Source organism: Mastigoproctus giganteus, chromosome 1, assembly GCF_048544385.1.
Source record: "Mastigoproctus giganteus isolate SK-2022 chromosome 1, ASM4854438v1, whole genome shotgun sequence".
Classification (NCBI taxonomy): domain Eukaryota; kingdom Metazoa; phylum Arthropoda; class Arachnida; order Uropygi; family Thelyphonidae; genus Mastigoproctus; species Mastigoproctus giganteus.
Window position 1 is genome coordinate 152,309,808 of NC_143575.1, and position 22,578 is coordinate 152,332,385.

The following is a 22,578-nucleotide window of genomic DNA, read 5'->3' on the forward strand; positions in this document are numbered from 1 at the left end:
AACAATAATGGACCCAACACTGAACCCTGAGGGACTCCACTAATACCATTCGTCTACGATGAGCAGTGTCCATTGATTACCACTCTCTTGTCTTCTCACTTTCAACCACCCCTTTATCCATAGCAGCAATTTGACTCCAATGCCACACTGCTCCAATTTGTGCAGCAGTCTTCCATGTGCAACAGTATCAAAAGCCTTTCTAAGATCCAAGTATATAATATCAAAGTTATTCCCTGCATCCAGTTCTTTTGTGACTGCATCATAGTATCCAATCAAATTGGTCAGGCAAGACTTCCCCTTAAGAAAACCATGCTGTGTCCGAGCTATAACTGAAGTCTTGTCTAGATGATCCTGCAGTGCTTCTTTAACCAGTGGCTCCATTAATTTTCCTGGAACTGAATTACTTGTGTCAGCCTTTGATCCTCCTTTGTGAATTGGGGTCACATTTGCACATCTCCAGTCTATGGGTACCTCCCCTGAGTCCAAGGAAGCCCTCATAATTATGGCTAAGGGTTTGCTTACTTCCTTTGCTGCCTCCTTTAATATAACTGCATAGATCCCATCCACCCCGGGTGCCTTTCTTGTGTTTATCTTCAACAATTTCTCCTCCACTTTACTCTCAGTTATTACAAGATTATCTAGCTTACTGATAGAGTTGAATACACCTCTGGCATTCCCCTTGCTGAATAACTCCTCATGTGTGAATGTCAATGCAAAATATTCATTTAGTTTGTTAGCTACCTGAGCAGGATCATTAACAGTTGAACCATCGATATCAAGTAGACCAATCCGATTCATCTCCTTCCTTCTAGAGTTTACATAAGTAAAGAACTCTTTGCTGTTTTTCTTTGCATCCCTTGCCAAAGATTTTTCGTAATCTGCCTTCGCCTGCCTAACCTCCTTTGTAACTTCGTTACAGATCAACTTATATCTATCATAGGCTTTTGTGTCATGTGTTAATTTATATGTATCCCATGCATTTTTCTTCTCTGCCATATGTCTCATTAGTTCATCTGACATCCATTTAGGCCTAAATCTTGAACAATATTTCTTAGTTGGTATATAAAGCCTAGTAGCTTCCAAGATAAGTTCTTTGAATGCTTCCCATTTTGGATTTGCTTTTGGTAACATCATCAGTCTTACTGTATAGAATTTAAATACTGTCTTAGACCATCGTAGTCACCTTTACGAAAGCAATAACCCTTCCCTTCACCCCTGATGGTAGTTACCTCCTTGAGTAAATCCCACTTCAGCACACTGTGATCACTGCCACCTAGTGGTTCCTTTATCTGCAGATTCTTAATGCATGAAGAATCACTACTGATAATCAAATCAAGAGTATTACCCCCTCTAGTTGCCTCCCGAACATGCTGATGTAGAAAACAATCATCCAATAAATCCACAAAAGCCTTGCTAGTTGACCAATCCACAAATTCCAGTCAATATCTGGGAAATTAAAATCCCCCATTATAAGACTCTTTGATTTGCTGGCCCACTATTTCTCTGTACGGTTTCTTATTATACTCATCAGAGTCATTAGGCCTATAGCACACTCCTACTCTCAATTTTGATCTCCCTGTACTGTCCAGTGATGTCGACTGGCTTCACTTCCTTGGATTTTATGTGTTTCTTAACTAATAGCATAACCCCTCCTCCCTTTCTATCCTTTCTATAAACGTTGTACTCCCCAAATTCCAGTTCTGCATTCCTTATATCTGTGTGATATCTCGTCACTGATATCCCAACAATATCTGCCTTTGATGCTTGGATCAATAACTCAAATTCATCAAATTTATTTACCAAACTCCTAGCTTTAGTGTACACACAAGTATACATGCACCTGTTCCTATTCTTAGCTACCCTAACACAACCCATGTGTTTACTTGTACCACAATGACTCCTTGCAGTCTCTGAAATATCCTGCATCTTGTTTTCCAGGCTTCTGCTCATTCCAATAGAAGCAGTGCAAGAATCACTTTCATCTCTGCCAATGGCTACTGTTAATCTATTAGTCCTTGTATCCCCCCCCAAGCTAGCAGTTTTCCGACCCACTTAACACTGCCTCGATAGCATCAGCAAATAGTCTTGCACCCCTTCTATTTAAGTGTATCCCATCCCTGTAGAAGCAGTCTCTTCTGTTAACAAGCGCAGACCATTCTGAAAAAAATTCTACCCCTTGAGCCTTGCACAATCTTTCCAGGGCCGAATTGATCGACAAGGCTCTCATCATATACTCCCTCCTATATAAACATCTCAAACAGATATCTCCACGCAGGTATTTAATTTCCAATTGAAATTTGGAGAACTAAAGCCTTTCCCAGTAAGAGCATCTTTTTGTTCCTCTCACTAATCTTTTCTGCACCTGCAGAGAAGATTAGTGAGGGGAACAAAAGACACACATCCTTCCACAAATGAGATTTCCAGACCTATATGCAGTACGTAAGATGTGACCTAACCATTGCCTGTACAGTGGGTTAATCACCTCCTAATCCTACTGGCAAAATTCTTGTTTATCATTTATAAAACTCCACAGGTTGTCCTGGCTGCCTGTCTGCAGTGCCCAGAGAACTTCATAATTGACTGCACAGTTATTACCAGATCTTTTTCATTATTCAGTAACTAGTGTGATACCATACAGTTGGTATGTTAATGTGGGATTACTGCTACTCATATGGAAGTATCGTGCATTTGTGGTTGTTAAACTTCAATTGCCACTTTTCATCTGTTTAATTTATGTAGATCTTGTTGCAGTAGCATACCCGATTACTGTCATTAATCTCCCCTTAACCTTCCTATTATAAGCAAACTTAGACATTAGACCTGATATGCCTTCATCATTAATAAATCCCTGACTGCATTCCTGTTGGCGCCTCCGTGGGCAGGAGCAGTAGTGCGTAGCACACACTTCTTGATTAGACCGGGGTTTGAGCTCGTGACCACCAAATATGGAGGATGCGGAAAGGTCAAGGAATGACCTTCGCATATCCCCGGAGCAATATGGCCCTTAGTTGCTAATGCTCCTAAAAAACCAAATAACATTCCTGTCATGGATTTATCAATGATTTATTAAGACAAGACTTCCCATTAATAAACCTGTGGCTGCATTCCTTTCTAGTTGGTCCTGCATTACTTCTTTAAACAGTGACTCTGTTATTTTCCCTGGAACAGAAATCAAGCTAACAGGTCTGTAATTACTAATGTCCAGTCCACCGGAACCTCCCCTGAATCCAACTCAGCATACCATTAGCCATAATTATTAGGCTCTCATAATTATGGCTAATAGTATGCTGACCACTTTTGCTGCTCCCTATAATATAATTGAACAGATCCCATCCACCTCAGCTGTCTGCTTTTTTTTTATGTTTAGCTTCAACAAAGTTTTCTCTTCCACTTTCCTTTGTTATCACAAAATCATTTACCTCCCTGTTATCCTTTGATAGGACTTAGAGAGGAACAGGCATTCTGTGTGTTATCAGATACTAGGTCTAAAACACTGATGGAGCCAATATCTTTTTATTTTAGAAGATTTAGGAGTTGGCAACTCCTAAATCTTCTAAAATAAAATAAAAAGCAAGCCAACTGGACTTGTTGTGCAAGTCCAGTTGGCTTGCCTCCCTAAAATCCACTCATGCACACCTTCTCATTGGTAAGCCCTGTTACTTTGGTGGCAACCAAAGTGTAGAGTGATTCTCTTCAAGAAGCCTGGTCGGTGTGAAGTGGAAAAGACCAAACCTTCCTGCACTTTATTAAATATAACAACACGACGAGACAAGTGGCCCTCAGTCCCCAGTGGCTTTCAGTCTCCCTCTTATCGCAGCTAGAGGATTGGAGTGGAAGCAGAGGGTGCAAAGAATCTCCGGGTACAACCATGCTCCCATGCACTTAAACTGAACTTGACCTGTTACAACGTAAGATCACTCATCGGTGAAGATAGGATATTAGGGTTGAAAAATGTGAGTTGGAATATCATCGGCTTGGCTGAAACAAGAAGAAGAAATGAATCACTTTCAAGTTTATCAAGTGGAAATCTGCTGTACACAAATCGAAACAGTGAAAAGAGTTAAGGTGGAGTTGGCTTTTTGGTCCATAAAGATATTAAAAACAACATTTTGGAATTCAAAAGTACATCACCAAGGGTGTCAAGACTACTACTCAGGATTTCTAGGAGGTAAAAAACTAAAAGTTATAATGATATGTGCCAACATCAAGCCATGATGATGTTAGAAATGCTAGTTATATCAGAAATACGCAGCAACCATAGTGAAATAAAGACAAATGTATTTGATCAGTGTATTGAGACAGGTTGTTACCTGTCAAGTGTAATAAACATGGAATAAATTAAGAATGTGTGCAAAGTAAAAGTAAAAGTAGATTATCTGAAATTAAATAAAATTAAGATTAACATAAATATAACTTAGAAAGTAATAAAATAATAAAAATAGTACTTAAAGCTGTAGGTCCTAAGTTTTTAACTGCGTCTTCATAGTGTCGGCAGCCAAAACTGAAGGAACCACAGCAGTAAGCAAGGTCACTGTTTCTGTTCTGATGTATACGTACGAAAAGTATACATCATAGCTGACCCGACAGAGACCAAGAAGGAATAAAACAAGAATATAATTCAAAAATAAATAAAGAAAAGTAAAATTCAGAATTATGCTAAAATAAATAAAACGGATTAAATCCTGTCAAAGGAAAAATGAGTGAAAGTTTGAACGAAGGCAAAGTGCCCAGTTTGCAATTTAAACAAGGTAAACTTAAGATAAAAGAATAAAGTCAGGTTATGACAACTTACTGTAGGATCAGACTGGAGTGGTGAAATCAGTAGAGTGTAGTGAACATTTGCCTTTAGCCAGTGGGTAGTTGGTTGGTAGAACAGACTTTCATCCCTTGTTGTGGAAGTTGATAGCCTAAATAAATTTAAGGCTCAGCTGGACAGGTATTTTGAACGAACGGAGGGGTGAAATGGAAGTGTTTTTTTTTTTTTTTTGGCTGATGTTGCATAAGCTTGCTTTCTTGCATCATATGTCTCTACTACTGCTAATGCTAACATAGGGCTCTGTCGGAGACCAAAGAAGTGAGTCAGTAACTCTGTATATTTATATCAGTTGAAGTAATGCCGAGTGTTGGGGGGGGGGAAGGTGTGAATTGGTCAAAGTGAACTATGCCCGTGTGATAAGGAAGTAAGCAATTAAACAAATGAGGCAGATGTGCCAGTAAAGAGAGAATCAGTGACTAACAAGGTAGTGTTGAAAAGACGCTCCACTTTGCTTAAGACGAAAAAAGAAGTGATAGCAGAAGGATAGCATCTTAATGTTGCTTTCAGCCAGCCTAATCGCATGCGAGAAATAAAATTGCAGTGTTTAAGGACAGCAGAAAGTAAATGGAAGAAGGGGAATATAGTTGTGCTTGGGCTGTCCAGGGTTGTGAAACCTGTACCATAGTCAGCCCCTGGACAGAGGACTAGACATATGTCTTGTGTGTTTAAGTCAGTATTGATACTGTTATTACAAATATTGTACTGAACAATGTCAGTGAAAAAATATAAAAATAATATAGACGACAAAACAGTAAGCAGGACGTAAAACAATATACCCCTGTAGTTAGCCAATCCATGGGCACAAGCTTTCTACACCATGAGACCTGACAGAGGCTAGAGAGTATATGACTATATGTTATGTACAGGCCTGAAAGTAATAAGAAATCAACCAGCAGTTATGTTGTTTATATCAATGTTGTTGCCTATAAGTTTTTTGAATTTCATCATATTCATTGCTTTTTTGAAATGATGGTAGAGGAAGGTCAGAGAAATTATTGCCTAGTAATTTATTATGGAGTAGTTTGATATTGTCTGAAAAGAGACTGTTATTGCATATTGTGGCAATTTTAATACATTGGGAGAGTATTATGATTGAATGCACCTTTTTAGAAATGTTAATGCCAATGGGTAAAACTGACTACGTTAAAGTTAAAAGCATCTCTTTTATCCAATTTGTTAGCCAGTTGTGATGCCCACAGATTGGCTAACTACAGGGGTATTTTGTTTTGTTGTGTCCTCCTTACTGTTTTGTCATCTTTATTATTTTCATTTTTATATTTTATATTTCTTCACTGACATTGTAATTGACATTGTTTATAATATTTATAATGTTTATAATATTTTTTATAAAAATAACCTTGAAGATATAAGCTTTTATATTTATATGATTGTTTAAAAATATTTACTCTTTGTGCAGGTACGATGTTATTTTAACTTCAGAAACTATATACAATCTAGATAATCAGTGGAAGTTATTACAGTTAATAAGAAGCACGCTGAAACCCTCTGGAGTTGTGTATCCTTTATATTCAAAGCATAAATACCTTTGCAAAATTGTTTTTTATGTGAATATAGTTACAGAAAATATTTAAAAACTTCAATCTTTGACAGTATGCAGGTTAAGATAGTTGCCTCAATTTATATGTTGCCGTGAGCAAACGATTTTCTACAGATACATCATTCTCATTGTGGATGCACACCATGAGTTACACTGGACACTAAATAAAAAGCATTACTCCAATGGAGAAGTATATAATGCTATTTATTTAAAATGCATTCAGTTAGGCAGACTGTTTTTGACCTCGGTTGGCAGTCTCATCAGTGGGTGAGCAAATACAATACAGTGAGGCCTGATGACTCGACCCAGTGTTGAGAAACTTCCACAATATGTGAAATACTGCATGGCATGTAAGTTTGAAAAATCAAAATATTTAGTAAATATTTAGCACAAAATCCTCACACTACAACTGCTATATAATGTTATTGTACAGGTTAGGGCAATAGTCTCAGTTTTTGCGTAGCTCCGAGCAAAATATGTTTGCTATAAACTCATTGAACTCATATTGTGGAGACACTTAATAAATTGCATTTTTAGTGCCTTTCATCCAATTTAAATAAAAAGCACCACTGTATTTCTCATCACTGGGTCATCGTGTCTCCACTTTGTTATGCCTACTTGCCAACTGATGAAATCCCAGCCAGGGCTAAAACTTGTCTGTGTTGATGGCCAAAATTTTAAATAAATAGCAATATACTGCTTACCCACTGTTTTATTTAAGGCTACTTCTCCAGTGTATATCATTTTTCATACCTATATGCCATCTAGTATCTTGCCTATTTCAAATATTTCTCATCACGCCTTTGTGAGTAGCACAGTTGGTAGGATCACCGTCCTTCCCACACTGGGTGGAAATGCCTGAGTTCGAATTCCGTTGATGGCGGAAGGAATTATTGAAGGAATGGGGCTGAGTTAGTTGGTATCAGATGATGGTAGCATGGTTTTTCGTCCAGCAAACAGAAAGTCGACCTCAGAACACACTCAATTTACAGACAATAAACACAGAGCAACATGGCCTTAGTCGCGATGCTCCTAAAATCCAACAACGAACCAACCATTTCTCATTGTGGGGTCACCAGTGCTTCATTTCATAGTTTCTGTTTATCCATTGATGAGACCGAAACCAGGATTTGAACATCATTTTGGGTTATGGAATTCATTTTAAATAAATAGCAATATACTTCTCCATTGGAGCAGTGCATTTTATTTAAATTGCGTATTGCAATAGCGGAGAAACATGGTGAAATGCCCTGCAAATACTCAATATTCAATTGAAATAGTTAAAAATGAAATGTGAATTGTAAAAAAAAAAATAAAATCATATAGAGGGAACATTTTTTTTTTTTTTTTTTTTTTTTTTTTTATGAAGTAATACATCACTTTATGTATTACTTAATTAATGTTTTACATCTGTTTACATATTACTTGATTCAATATCATCAGCTTCTGGAATGGAATTCCAGAAAATTTCATCTTTTCAAAGCACAAATCAGGCAACAGTGGCTGATGAGTATGATCTCTTCATTATTCCCCTCCAATTTTCAAAACTATTTTCATGCTGCCTATGCCTACTATTTAAATTTTGTTTATTTTAAGACAATTCAAGTGGGCATATCATTTGAAACATACAATTCGATAATTGTAGATTACTTAAAATACCATTTATAATTGACTTAATATGATAGCATAGCTTAATTTATTATGGTACTCACCTTTTTTTTATAATCTGCAATTGATGTTTGAAAAGGGTGGATGATAATTTTAATTTAAATTAGGAGTAAGTTGGGTTTAAAAACAGAAGTTAAAATATGTGCAAGGAAGTAGAAGTGCACATCTTCGTCCTTGGTTGTCAATATTAAAGTTGAAAATAAATGGTTAATACTGGAGGCCAATAGCCATAACAAGTGGCTTTCGTTATCCACGTCTTCAGTTGGCAGTGATGGGTTGAGAGTGAACGCGTGTATTTAAAAAAGCTAAGTTCCCATGATGTTCCTGGTTACATGTGGAAATCACAGGTGCATGAGATTCCAAGCCGGTTCAATGTTGTAAGGTAGTTTGGTATTTAATACTTGGAGATTGGAATGGCGGCGGAACCATTCTATGACTAGGGCTTCATATTGGAAGATTTTAAAACTGGATTTTAATTTGATAATGGGAATGGCTGAGTCTGCTAAGGGGGTTGTGATTGTGAGATTGAACATGTGATGCTAGTTCTGTATTGGTTTGGCTGTCTTAAAACTATTGTAGTGGTAGTACGCACGTGTGTTTGATGTTTTAATAAAACCATATTTTGAAGTTGTGCTACCAATGTAACATGTATTGTAGTTAGGTCGACATTTTATTAGGTAAATAATATTGTTCATATCGCTGATATGATATTTTTGTGTGTCTTTGTATGAATTAAATAATGAGCGAAGTTTATTATAAGTTGAGAATGTGAGGGCGATGTCGGTACCTTTGAATATGCGGCGGAACTGATTGTAAAAACTACTATAGTATGGTAGGATAATACGTAGATTATTGTTAGAGGTGTGTTTGGGTGGATTGTTAATATTATTTTGGATGGTGAAAATGGTTTGTTGAATTAATTGAGTAGGGTACCTTCTAGATATGAATTTGGTTGTAAGATATTGAAGTTCATGATTGAGATCATTTTGTGTAGAACTTTATTTTATAGCATTGTAAATCTGATTATAAAGAACGGCTTTTTTTGTTAAGGGAGTGGTGCAAATCAAAATGTAGGTACTTGCCAGTATGGGTATTTTTTCTGAAAATTCTTGTTCCTAGTTTGGTGTCATTCCTATATATGGTGAGGTTCAGAAAATTAATTTATCTGTTTTCTTCAAGTTCTAGGGTGTATTTTAATCTATTGTGCACTGAATTGAATTTAATGAAAAGATCGTCTATTGTGGATTTTGGTCCTATTAAAAGAATATCATCTGCATATCTTATAAATAATTTTATATTGGGGGGTATGGTTGTAGTACATAGTTTTCTATTGAAGCTAGATAAATTTCAGAAAGGGGGTGGGGGCTGAGATCCCCAATCCCATAGGTAATCCGTATATTTGCTGGTATATCTGATTAAGAAATCAAAAATATCTAGCATCTAATAAAAAGGTTGTAAGTTCTAGAATACTATTAATTGAAAGGGAAGTGCGATTGGGTAAGGTATTATCATCTGTTAAGAAATTACGTAGAGTTTGTAATGTTGAAGGTAAATGTACATTAGTGTACAATGAGACTACATCGAACGATGCTATTATGTCATTGTTGGTTATTATAATATGTTTTATTTTATCAAATGTTTGGGAGGTATTGTTTACTTAGAATTTCGAGAATTTGGTGAGGGGGAGATCCCTCCCCCCTCATCAGAAAAAGGTCAAACAATGAAATCAACTTACATATCTTACAACCAATTGGCATCCAGAACAACATTTTACTCCATATATTTGGAATTACCAAACTTTATAAACCCAACCACCCACTACGACCTATAATATCTTTCAGTAAATCAGCCTTCACTAATTTATCTTCTTTCCTAGTTAAGATCATCTCCCATGGGTTCAAGCTCCCGTGGGATTCTAGTGGAGGTAACCTGACCCTTTTCTAACATTATGGAAAATATTCATTAGGGCAAGTTACCATTAGTGCTTCTGAGTGCTGCTAAAGTGATACTAAACCGATGTTATCATGCGTTGTGTTCGCGCACCAATCAGTACATCGTTTGCCACGCCTATCTGTCAATCTCAGTATATCATTCTCGACTTTCTGCAGACCGATAACTCCTACCATCAGTTTACCGAGCGAGCAGTGCTAGAGTGCCGGTGCCTCCATAGCCAGGTGGTGCGTAGCATACGCTTCTTGATTAAACCAGGGTTCGAGCCCGTCACCACCAAATACGGAGGATGCTGAAAGGTCAGGGAATGACCACCGCATATCCCGGAGCAATATGGCCTTAGTTGCTAATGCTCCTAAAAACCAAATAACAAACAAACAGCTAGAGTGCCATATCAGGAAACTATTTTTCCGTGTAAGTTATCTGACGTTTCTCATGTTGGCTTTCTTTACCTTCGCCAATTTTCCTTTGACTAACAGTGGTAACTTTAAATTTCCAGACGCGTCACTCTTTTCCTACTCAATTTATGTCCTTTAGCTGAAGAGTAAAGTTTTGAGGCAAGTGTTTTTTTGAGCAACATGTTGAAAAATAAACCACTTTTGTCAGCATTAAAAATTTGGGATGGAACTAAACTTTTTTTGACTAATAAACTTGAGAAACTGTACTTTAAATTCTTCGCTTGCAACACAGTCAGCAGGAAGACTTTCACCTGTAATTCCAAGCTATCGGATTCCACAAATCTCCTTGATAATCTTGATAATCACTCCAAACTCACAGTAAAAGATGGGTCACCTCCTAATTTTTCGTTAAGGCTAAGAGCCCTTGATTGGAGGATTGGGCCTGAACGAGCCCACTCCTTGTTTTTGATGAAACCAAATGTATAAGGATTCGTCCAGATTTTCATTTTTTTTGCCTGCTTAATGGTAGCTCTATTTCCTAAGCTGTCTTTGGCCACCATTTTGTGCCCAAACGTTTTCAATTACTTTCCTGTTTTTTTTTTTTCCAGTCAGAAACAGTTTGTTTTGCCTATATCAAGAGTGATCTTTTTTAAACTTTCCCCCTTATCAATGCGAAAAAGCGTGTTCAGTTTTTGTTCCTTCCACATGGTAACACACTTTCTTTTTGTTGCCATCTTATGTTAACTCAAAACCACAAAAAAAATAAAAACACAGTAAAAACAAAGCAATACAGCAGGTAAAGAACTGAGGTAAGGTGTACTCATGGGCAATGCTAGCAGCATCTATCAACTGAATACAATAGCTGAATTGACTGATTTGGGAGTCATTTCCAAGAATACATGATTCATCCTCTCCCCATCACTGATCAAGTGCTATGGCACACATTCACATTTGCTCTTATCCAGTGCAGTGGGTAGTTACTGCTCAGTATACATGGACTAGTTGTAGTCCATGTATACTGAGCAGTATACATGGACTATACATGGACTAGTTGTAGTCCTTTTATCCTTGCTCTTCAAGTTTGCAATGGTATCGTTAATATAAACTTAGCTAGACAAGCTCACGCTTGTAAATATATCATACAATTTGCAGAAACCACTTGTAAGTCAGTTATTTTTATAATTCCTTCCACATATATATATTTTTTTCAATAGTTAGAATTTTTCCCCTAACGGAAAATCCAGTCCGAATTAACAGAAAGTCCGGATCATCGGGGTCTGGATTAACACAGTAGACTCTCAGTTGTCTGGGATAGACAGTGAAAATAAAATCCCAGTTAATTGATTTCCCGGTTAATCCAAAAATATCAAAAAATGTTCAGCAGCATACTTAAAAAATATGATAGATATAAAAACAAAAAAACTTACCATAATGTTTTCAAACTTTTGAATAATTTAAAGTTTTTGTTCAATTGAAAGCACAACTCTTCTGCATTTACCCATCATTTTCTCGATTTCTAAACAAAAAAAATATTTACTATAAAAAAAAATTTCGAAACTCCTGACAAATAATGAAAAACGTCTTTTTGCAGTGCAGTGGAACACGACAATCCATGCAACGCACCAAAACAAACTAAACATTTGTTCTCTTTCTATTGTTTTTTTTGAGCAGCAGGTTAGCATTAGTAGAGGCATTTGACGCAAGAAAGCAAGCTTATGCAGCATCAGCCAAAAAAAAAAAAAAAAAACCCACTTCCACTTCACCCCTCTGTTCATTCAAAATACCTGTCCAGCTGAGCCTTAAACTTATTTAGGCTATCAACCTCCACCACAAGGGATGGAAGTCTGTTCCACCAACCAACCACCCGCTGGCTAAAGGCAAATTTCCGCACGTCTATCCTAAATCGGTCTTTCCTCAATTTGAATTTATGCCCTCTCAGGTGATTTTTCTGAGCTAGAGGAAGAATCCCATCATCATTGAGCATGCTTAAACCATTCAAGGCTTTATACACCTCTATCAGATCACCTCGCTGGTGCCTAGTCTCCAGACACTGTAATTTGCAAAACTTAAGCCTTTCTTCATAAGAGCACCCCTTTGTTCCATTCACTAATCTTGTTGCCCTTCTCTGTACTCGTTCCAGCAGCTCTACATCCTTCTTGAAATGAGGCCTCCAGACCTGTATACAGTACTCTAGGTGTGGCCTGACCATTGCCTTATACAATGGAATAATCACCTCCTTATCCCTGCTGGAAAAATTCCTGTATATCATTGACAATACTCCATGAGCTACTCTTGCAGCCCGTCTGCACTGCTCAGAGAACTTCATATCTGCCTGCACAACCACCCCCAAGTAGGCCTCGGTAGCCATGTGGGAAGGAGCAGCAGTGCGCAGCACACGCTTCTTGATTAGACCGGGGTTCGAGCCCGTCACCACCAAATATGGAGGATGCGGAAAGGTCAGGGAATGACCACCGCATATCCCGGAGCAACATGGCCTTAGTTGCTAATGCTCCTAAAAACCAAAAATAACAATAACACCCCCAAGTCCCTTTCATTCTCTACCACTGTCAGTGTAGTACCACAGAGTTGATACGTTGCTCTGGGGTTGCTGTTTCCCATGTGTAGTACTTTACATTTGTTAATGTTAAACTTCATTTGCCACCTCTCAGCCCATCTGCTCAACCTTTCCAGATCCTGTTGCAGCAGCATAGTGTCAGTAGTGCCCTTGACAACCCTGCCAACCTTTGTATCATCTGCCAACTTGGACATTAAGCTTGATATACCATCATCAATATCATTTATAAATACAGAAAACAGTAATGGACCCAGCACTGAGCCCTGAGGGACTCTACTAAGAACATTAGTCCACGATGAGCAGTGTCCATTGATTACCACTCTCTGTCTTCTCCCCCTCAACCACCCCTTTATCCATAGCAGCAATTTGCCTCCAATGTCACACTGCTCCAATTTGTGTAGCAGTCTTCCATGTGCAACAGTATCAAAAGCCTTTCTAAGATCCAAGTATATAATATCAAAGTTATCCCTGCATTAAGTTCTTTTGTGACTGCATCATAGTATCCAATCAAGTTGGTCAGGCAAGACTTCCCCTTAACAAAACAATGCTGTGTCTGAGCTATAACTGAAGTCTTGTCTAAATGATCCTGCAGTGCTTCTTTAACCAGTGCCTCCATTAATTTTCCTGGAACAGAAGTTAAGCTCACAGGTCTATAATTACTTGTGTCAGCCTTTGATCCTCCTTTGTGAATTGGGGTCACATTTGCACATTTCCAGTCTATGGGTACCTCCCCTGAGTCCAAGGAAGCTCTCATAATTATGGCTAAGAGTTTGCTTACTTCCTTTGCTGCCTCCTTTAATATAACTGGATAGATCCCATCCACCCCGGGTGCCTTTCTTGTGTTTATCTTCAACAGTTTCTCCTCCACTTTACTCCCAGTTATTTCAAGATTCTGTAGCTTACTGCTAGAGTTGAATACACCTCTGGCATTCCCCTTGCTGAATAACTCCTCATGTGTGAATGTCGATGCAAAATATTCATTTAGTTTGTTAGCTACCTGAGCAGGATCATCAACAGTTGACCCATCAATATCAAGTGGACCAATCTGATTCATCCCCTTCCTTCTAGAGTTTACATAAGTAAAGAACTCTTTGCTGTTTTTCTTTGCATCCCTTGCCAAGGATTTCTCGTAATCTGCCTTCGCCTGCCTAACCTCCTTTGTAACTTGGTTGCATATCAACTTGTATCTATCATAGGCTTCTGTGTCATGTGTTAATTTGTAAGTATCCCATGCATTTTTCTTCTCTGCCATATGCCTCATTAGTTCATCTGACATCCATTTTGGCCTAAACCTTGAACAATATTTCTTAGTTGGTATGTAAAGCCTAGTAGCTTCCAAGATAAGTTCTTTGAATGCTTCCCATTTTGAATTTGCTGTTGGTAACATCATCAGTTGGTCCCACTGTATAGAATTTAAATACTGTCTCAGTCCATCGTAGTCGCCTTTACGGAAGCAATAACCCTTCCCTTTACCCTTAATGGTAGTTACCTCTTGGAGTAAATCCCACTTCACCACACTGTGATCACTGCCACCTAGTGGTTCATTTATCTGCAGATTCTTAATGCATGAAGAATCACTGCTGATAATCAAATCAAGAGTATTACTCCCTCTAGTTGCCTCCCGAACATGCTGATGTAGAAAACAATCATCCAATAAATCCACAAAAGCCCTGCTAGTGTGTGAGTAACCAGCCTCCAAATTCCAATCAATATCTGGGAAATTAAAATCTCCCATTATAAGACTCTCTGATTTACTGGCCCACTCTATTTCCCTGTACAGTTCCTTATTATACTCATCAGAGTCATTAGGCCTATAGTACACTCCTACTCTCAATTTTGATCTCCCAATGCTTATGTCACACCAAACTGACTCAACACTGCACTGTCCAGCGATGTCGACTGGCTTCGTGAAGGTTGCAGGATAATAGGTACATTCATCTCCCAATCATGACTTATAATGCTGCTTCTCATCTCTTATTTATGACTTGCAAAACATCTTTTTATACCTATTCTATTTATTACTTAAATTTTATGATTTCCGGTGGATATATATATTTTTTTACTTTAAAGTCTTGAAGTGTCCCGGTTAATCCGACCCTGGTAAATCGAGAGTATGCTGTAGTGTGTGTGTGTGTGTGTGTGTGTGTGTGTGTGTGTACACAAAACCACAAAAAAATAATATATATAGAGTAATATATATATATATATATATATAAATATTACTCAAGGGGTCTAATTACATTCAAAGTTAAAGTTAGTGTGTCATTTCTATAGCCCCATGCATTGTGCATATGCATATCTTCATTTCTCATCAAATTTGTTTGAATGACTACTTGTTTCTTTTCATTTAAATTTTCTTTATCTTTTCAGTCCAAAATTTGAAATTATTTTATTTACTTTTTTTTTCAGCTAAACAAATCTGTAACCTCCTCCAAAATTTTTCATCTTCTTAGTTCATTAAGCTTATTATTATTATTAATATTCATATGATGCAAGGAAGCCTGAGGCTTATGCTGCCAGGGAAAAAAAAAAGTTCCCGAGTAACCCTGAGAGAGAGAGAGAGTGTCAGTCAAAAGTAGAAGGGAATCACCAAGAAAGAGAAGAATGATGATATCCAGCTCAGGACCCTGGGTGTGCCAAGCCCATACTCACCAGATGTGAGCCCCCAGGTTGTAGGGCAACAACTGATATCAATTCTTTGCTGCCCTCATTTTTATTCCTGCCCAGTTTCTGAATCTTCATAAAAATCATTTGATTTTGCCATAATTGTTTCCACAAGATCTCAATAAGTTTGGAGAATAGTTATAGAAAATATCACGTTTTTCAACATTATCCTTTTTTAATATAGTACCAGCCTTTTTCATGGCCAATATAAAGAATAGGAAATGAGCAGTATTTGAGAGCTTGTGATAACTTTTGTGATTTTCCTGTCTCCAGTATATGCTATTTATATATTCTGATGAGTTCACACAAAGGATGAGCATCACTTGCCCTTTGCTGGTTTTGTGAACAAAATTTTTCTTTATTAAAACTCTTCAAAATAAGCCTTCTCTAATTGGTATTTTAAACTCTTTCAGGACCAAAACCTAATTCATTTATCTTTTTTAATAAACTTGTCTTGTATCTCTCAACTTTTGTCATTTTTGTTTATGTAACTAATTTTCATGCCCAATTCTCAACAATCTGTATCTATTTTATTCAGAGATTCTTGAAGGTCTTGCAGTTAGCTGTTTAATTGACACAACTGCATATATTAATGGTCCAAATTTTCCATTTCATAATCTAAACTTTACAGTATACTACAAAGTTTAATTTGTTAAATTACAGAGCCTGATATATGTGTTAATTTCACACAATGTTGAGGCGCCTCCGTAGCCAGGTGGGCAGAAGCAGCAGTGCATAGCACACGCTTCTTGATTAGACTAGGGTTCGAGGCCGTGACCACCAAATACGGAGGATGCGGAAAGGTCAGGGAATGACCACCGCATATGACCGGAGAAATATGGCCTTAGTTGCTAATGCTCCTAAAAACCAAATAACAAGTACAGGTCACTGTTGAAAAAAAGCCGTGAATTCGGGTTGAATTTGAAAGTGTCTGAAATTCTGCCCCAGACACGATAGGAGGGAGTATATGATGAGAACCTTGTCGATCGATTCGGCCCTGGAAAGATTGTGCAAGGCTCAAGGGTTAAATTTTTTTCAGCCTGGATAGTAGTTGTTAACAGGAGAGACTCCTTCTACAGAGATGGGATACACTTAAATAGAAAGGGTGCAAAAATATTTGCTTATGCTATCGAGGCAGTGTTAGGTGGGTCAGAAAACTGCTAGCTTGGGGGGATACGAGGACTAATAGATTAACAGTAGCCACTGGCAGAGGTTGAAAGTGATTCTTGCACTGCTTCTATTGGAATGAGCAGAAGCCTGAAAACAAGATGCAGGATATTTCAGAGACTGCTGGGAATCATTGCGGTACAAGTAAACACATGGATTGTGTTAGGGTAGCTAAGAATAGGAACAGGTGCATGTATACTTGCGTGTACACCAATGCTAGGAGTTTGGTAAATAAATTTGATGAATTTGAAGTATTGCTCAAAGCATCAAAGATGGATATTGTTGGGATTTCAGAGACGTGGTGTCACACAGATATAAGGAATGCAGAACTGAAATTTGGGGAGTACTGTGTACAGAAAGGATAGGAAGAGAGAAGGGGTTATGCTATTAGTTAAGAAACACAAAATCCAAGGAAGTGAAGCCAGTCGACATCGCTGGACAGTGCAGTGTCGAGTCAGTTTGGTGTGACATCAAAATTGGGGATCAAAATTGAGAGTAGGGGTGTGCTATAGGCCTAATGACTCTGATGAGTATAATAAGAAACTGTACAGGGAAATAGAGTGGGCCAGTAAATCAGAGAGTTTTGTAATGGGGGATTTTAATTTCCCAAATATTGACTGGAATTTTGGGTTGGTCACTCACACACTAGCAAGGCTTTTGTGGATTTATTGAATGATTGTTTTCTACATCAGCATGTTCGGGAGGCAACTAGAGGGATTAATACTCTTGATCTGATTATCAGTAGTGATTCTTCATGCATTAAGAATCTGCAGATAAAAGAACCACTAGGTGGCAGTGATCACAGTGTGTTGAAGTGGGATTTATTCAAAGAGGTAACTACCATCGGGTAAAGGGAAGGGTTTTTGCTTTCGTAAAGGTGACTACGATGGTCTGATTTTTTTTTTTTTTTTTTTGGGTTTTTTTTTTTTTTTTGGTTTTTAGGAGCATTAGCAACTAAGGCCATATTGCTCCAGAAAGATGCAGTGGTCATTTCCTGACCTTTCCACATCCTCCGTATTTGGTGGTGATGGGCTTGAACCCTAGTCTAATCAAGAACCGTGTGCTATGCACTGCTGCTCCTTCCCACCTGGATTGTCTGAGACAGTATTTAAATTCTATACAGTGGAACCAACTGATGATATTACCAACAGCAAATTCAAAATGGGAAGCATTCAAAGAACTTATCTTGTAAGCTACTAGGCTTTACATACCAACTAAGAAATATTGTTCAAGGTTTAGGCCTAAATGGATGTCAGATGAACTAATGAGACATATGGCAGAGAAGAAAAATGCATAGGATACATATAAATTAACATGTGACACAGAAGCCTATGATAGATATAAGCTGGTCTGTTACAAAGGAGGTTAGGCAGGCAAAGGCAGATTACGAGAAATCTTTGGCAAAGGATGCAAAGAAAAACAGCAAAGAGTTCTTTACTTATGTAAACTCTAGAAGGAAGGGGATGAATCAGATTGGTCCACTTGATATCGATGGTTCAACTGTTGATGATCCTGCTCAGGTAGCTAACAAACTAAATGAATATTTTGCATCGACATTCACACATGAGGAGTTATTCAGCAAGGGGAATGCCAGAGGTGTATTCAACTCTGGCAGTGAGCTAAGTAATCTTGTAATAACTGAGAGTAAAGTGGAGGGAAAATTGTTGATGATAAACACAAGAAAGGCACCTGGGGTGGATGGGATCTATTCAGTTATATTAAAGGAGGCAGCAAAGGAAGTAAGCAAACCCTTAGCCATAATTATGAGAACTTCCTTGGATTCAGGGGAGGTACCCATAGACTGAAGATGTGCAAATGTGATCCCAATTCACAAAGGAGGATCAAAGGTTGACACAAGTAATTATAGACCTGTGAGTTTAACTTCTGTTCCAGGAAAATTAATGGAGGTAGTGATTAAAGAAGCACTGCAGGATCATAGACAAGACTTCAGTTATAGCTCGGACACAGCATGGTTTTGTTAAGGGAAAGTCTTGTCTGACAAATTTGATAGGATATTATGATGTGGTTACAAAGGAACTGGATGCAAAAAATAATTTTGATATCATATATATGGATTTCAGGAAAGCTTTTGCCACTGTTGCGCATAGAAGACTATTGTACAAATTGGAGCAGAATGGTATTAAGGGTAAGTTGCTACAATGGATAAAAGGATGGTTGAGTGGGAGAAGACAGAGGGTGGTAATTAATGGGTGCTGCTCTTCATGGGCTAATGTTATTAGTGGAGTCCCACAGGGTTCGGTGTTGGGTCCACTGTTGTTTTGTATATTTATCAATGATATTGAGGAAGGTATATCAGGCTTAGTGTTGAAGTTTGCAGATGATGCAAAGGTTGGCAGGGTTGTTAGTGACAGTAATGGCAGTGTGCTACTGCAACATCTAGATAATTTGGCCAGATGGGCTAAGAAGTGGCAACTGAAGTTTAACCTTGACAAATGCAAAGTACTGCATATGGGTAGAAGTAACCCTAGAGAAACGTACCAACTGTGTGGGTACTACACTTAAGGTGGTAGAAAATGAAAACGACCTGGGAGTAATTGTGCAGTCAGATATGAAGTTTTCTGAGCAATGCAGACAGGCTGCCAGGGCTGGTCATGGGGTTTTGTCAATGATATATAGGAATTTTGCTGGCAGGGAAAAGGAGGTGATTGTCCCTCTGTATAAGGCAGTGGTCAGGCCACACCTCGAGTACTGCGTACAGGTCTGGAGGCCTCATTTTAGGAAGGATGTAGATTTGCTTGAGCGTGTACAGAGAAGGGCAACAAGATTGGTGAGGGGAATGAAAGGATCCTCTTACCAAGAGAGGCTTAGTTCTGCAAATTGCAGTGGCTGGAGACTAGGCACCTGTGCAGTGATCTGATTGAGGTGTATAAGGCCTTGAATGGGTTGAGCATGCTGAATTCTGATGGGATCCTTCCACTTGTTCAGATTATTAACCTAAGGGGGCATAAATTCAAATTAAGAAAAGACAGATGTAGAATAGATGTGTGGAAATTTGCCTTTAGCCAGCGGGTGGTTAATTGCTGGAACACTTCCATCTGTCGTTGTGGAAGTTGATAGATTAAATAAATTTAAGGAGGAACTGGACAGGCATTTGGAGGGAATGGTGTGATTTTCTTTTTTTTTTTTTTTTTTTGCTTTCTGGCTGATGCTGCATTAGCTCATACACTTTATTTCTTGCATCAAATGCCACTACTACTACTACTACTACAACAAATATACAATGTTTGTGTACAAATTAGAGTGATAAATATCTTTTGCAAATTGATAGTGGTGCCTCCATAGCCAGGTGGGAAGGAGCAGCGGTGCGTAGCACATGCTTCTTGATTAGACCGGGGTTCGATCCCATCACCACCAAATATGAAGGATGCGGAAAGGTCAGGGAATGGCCACCGCATATTCCCGGAGCAATATGGCCTTAGTTGCTAATGCTCCAAATAACAATGATTCTTCCTTCTTCCAAATTGATAGTATATCCAGGAATGGTATGTTGATTACAGAGTCATTTGATTTTTTATTGGACTGATGAAAGAGTCTTTTGTGTTCTATTTTTGCCTTTAATTGACAGCTTGTTTTTTGTTAAACTGGATCTTGAGATTACTGGAGTGATATTTCAGTATACCACTGCTGTGCTATACAGTGGTATACTGAAATAGCAGTATACACCTGTATAGCAATGGTATGTTATTTCTTCACACAATTTCAATATTTGTGGCCTTTCCTCAATGTCTTCATGATAGTATGTTTTGCCATGTCACTCATTTGGAGAGGGGTGGTTTCAAACCTCAGACAGTAGAGGAATTCTTTAGGGCTAGTTCAGTTTGCACTGTTGTTAATCTCAGATAGGTGGGGTTTGAAATTTTTCCTTCATAGGTTAGTCCAAATATTCCAATGTGCATAATATGCAAATTGGTGCATTCAACGTGCAAGAAAATTGTACAAATGTGTACCATTTGAAATGGCACACTTGACCAAAGTCAATATGCAAAAAATAAAAAACCATCAATAACTACTACCCTTTCTCAATAGAATTTTTTTTATTATTCTAATAAAATTTTAAAATGTCCTGAAACATAAAAAAGCAGTTTATAATTAAATTTTAGATAAAAATAAAATAAAGTTCCTTGTGACTTGTGGTCCACCTTGTATATAATATGAAAATGAAGTTAAGTGGTAAACCAGTAAACAATTTAATTCCAAATAGATACAGGGTAACTTGTGTTACCCTGTATAAACATTTGAGACAAATGTTTTTCAGACTTTTGAGACAAATCGTGTCTCTTTTTTTTGAACTGACGGATAGTTATGCGTTACAGAAGTTTGCCTTTAGTAAGTGGGTAGTTGATTGCTGGAACAAACTTCCATGTGTTGTTGTTGTTCCCCTCGTGTGTGTGCGTGCATGCACGTGCCCGTTCGCACACATCCATTTCCTTTGTGAATGCATCATAATATCCGGTCAAACAGGATTTCCCCTTAACAAATGCATGATGTGTAATTGATATATAATTGTATCATTGTTTAGATGATCCTGCCTTACTTCTTCAACCAGTAGCACCACTATTTTCCCAGGAACAGGGGGGAAAAAAATGAAAATAAAAATAAAAAAATAGAAAATAAAAATAAACAAATAGAAAAAAAAAAAAGAAAAAGAAAATTGGGGTGCGTCCAAGGGGTGGTGACATGCATTCCATAACCTCTTCTACCCAAATGTCAACCTCACCTTCTGGGGACGAACTGACCTGTTTCCACAGCTGAGGCTGTGGCGACCATAGGTATAACTGTCCCATCACATGCAGAGGAAATGCTGTACCTGTCTAGAGGCCATAAGGTGGCAGCCCCACCACTAGAGGCGCCTCCGTAGCCAGGTGGGAAGGAGCAGCAGTGCGTAGCAAACGCTTCGTGATTAGACTGGGGTTCGAGCCCGTCACCACCAAATACGGAGGATGTGGAAAGGTCAGGGAATGACCACCGCATATCCCGGAGTAATATGGCCTTAGTTGCTAATGCTCCTAAAAACCAAATAACAACAAACTCACCACTAGACTTACCCCCGCGAAAGGCTGGTAACCTATCCGGGGGACATTCTAAATACTCAAAATAAGCTCAAGAGAAAAAACTGGATGGATCTCAAAGGTAACGACCTAAGCAATGAATATAGGACTACGATTAAGGAACTTAAAGTAGCAACTTGGAACGTTAGGAGAATAAATCACAAATTAGATGAATTGATCATGGAACTAGAAAATAGAAATATTGACATAGCAGTCATTACCGAAACAAAAAAGAACAAAGGATTCAAAGAAATAGGTAACTTCATAATGATATACTCCGGCATACCAAGTGAAATGTGGGCATCATCGGGACTTACTATTATAATAAAGAAAGGATGAGAAAACAAAATATTAGACTACTCTTGGATTTCACCCAGAATATTGAAATTAAGACTAAAAATTCTATCTTATACGATAACAATCATTGGCATCTACACCCCAGTAGAAGGCAACATTGATGAAACCACAGAATTGTATGACGAATTATAACAGATCATAGACAAACTAACAAAAACGAGTATCTCATACTAGCAGGAGATTTTAATGCAAGGGTTGGTGCTCAATCAGTAGACAAATGTATAGGGTCAGAAGGTGAACCTGTGGTTAACAATAAATGGAAGATGTCTGATAGACTTCTGCATTTTTAATAAACTTAAAATTGCAAATGCTTTTTTCAGACACAAGAATATCCATAAATTCACATGTGAAGCAAG

The 22,578-nt window shown here is 38.0% G+C and overlaps 1 protein-coding gene across 3 annotated transcripts in view; it reads left to right on the forward strand.

Moving 5' to 3' along the window:
• The window catches only part of LOC150091200 (histidine protein methyltransferase 1 homolog), a 132,104-nt gene that overhangs the window by 84,938 nt on the left and 24,588 nt on the right, over positions 1-22,578 (forward strand). For all 3 annotated transcript variants that reach the window (XM_090382748.1, XM_090382739.1, XM_090382755.1), the window contains exon 6: positions 6,234-6,332. In XM_090382748.1, the coding sequence (XP_090238874.1) occupies positions 6,234-6,332 (99 nt within the window). The remainder of the gene's footprint in view (positions 1-6,233; positions 6,333-22,578) is intronic.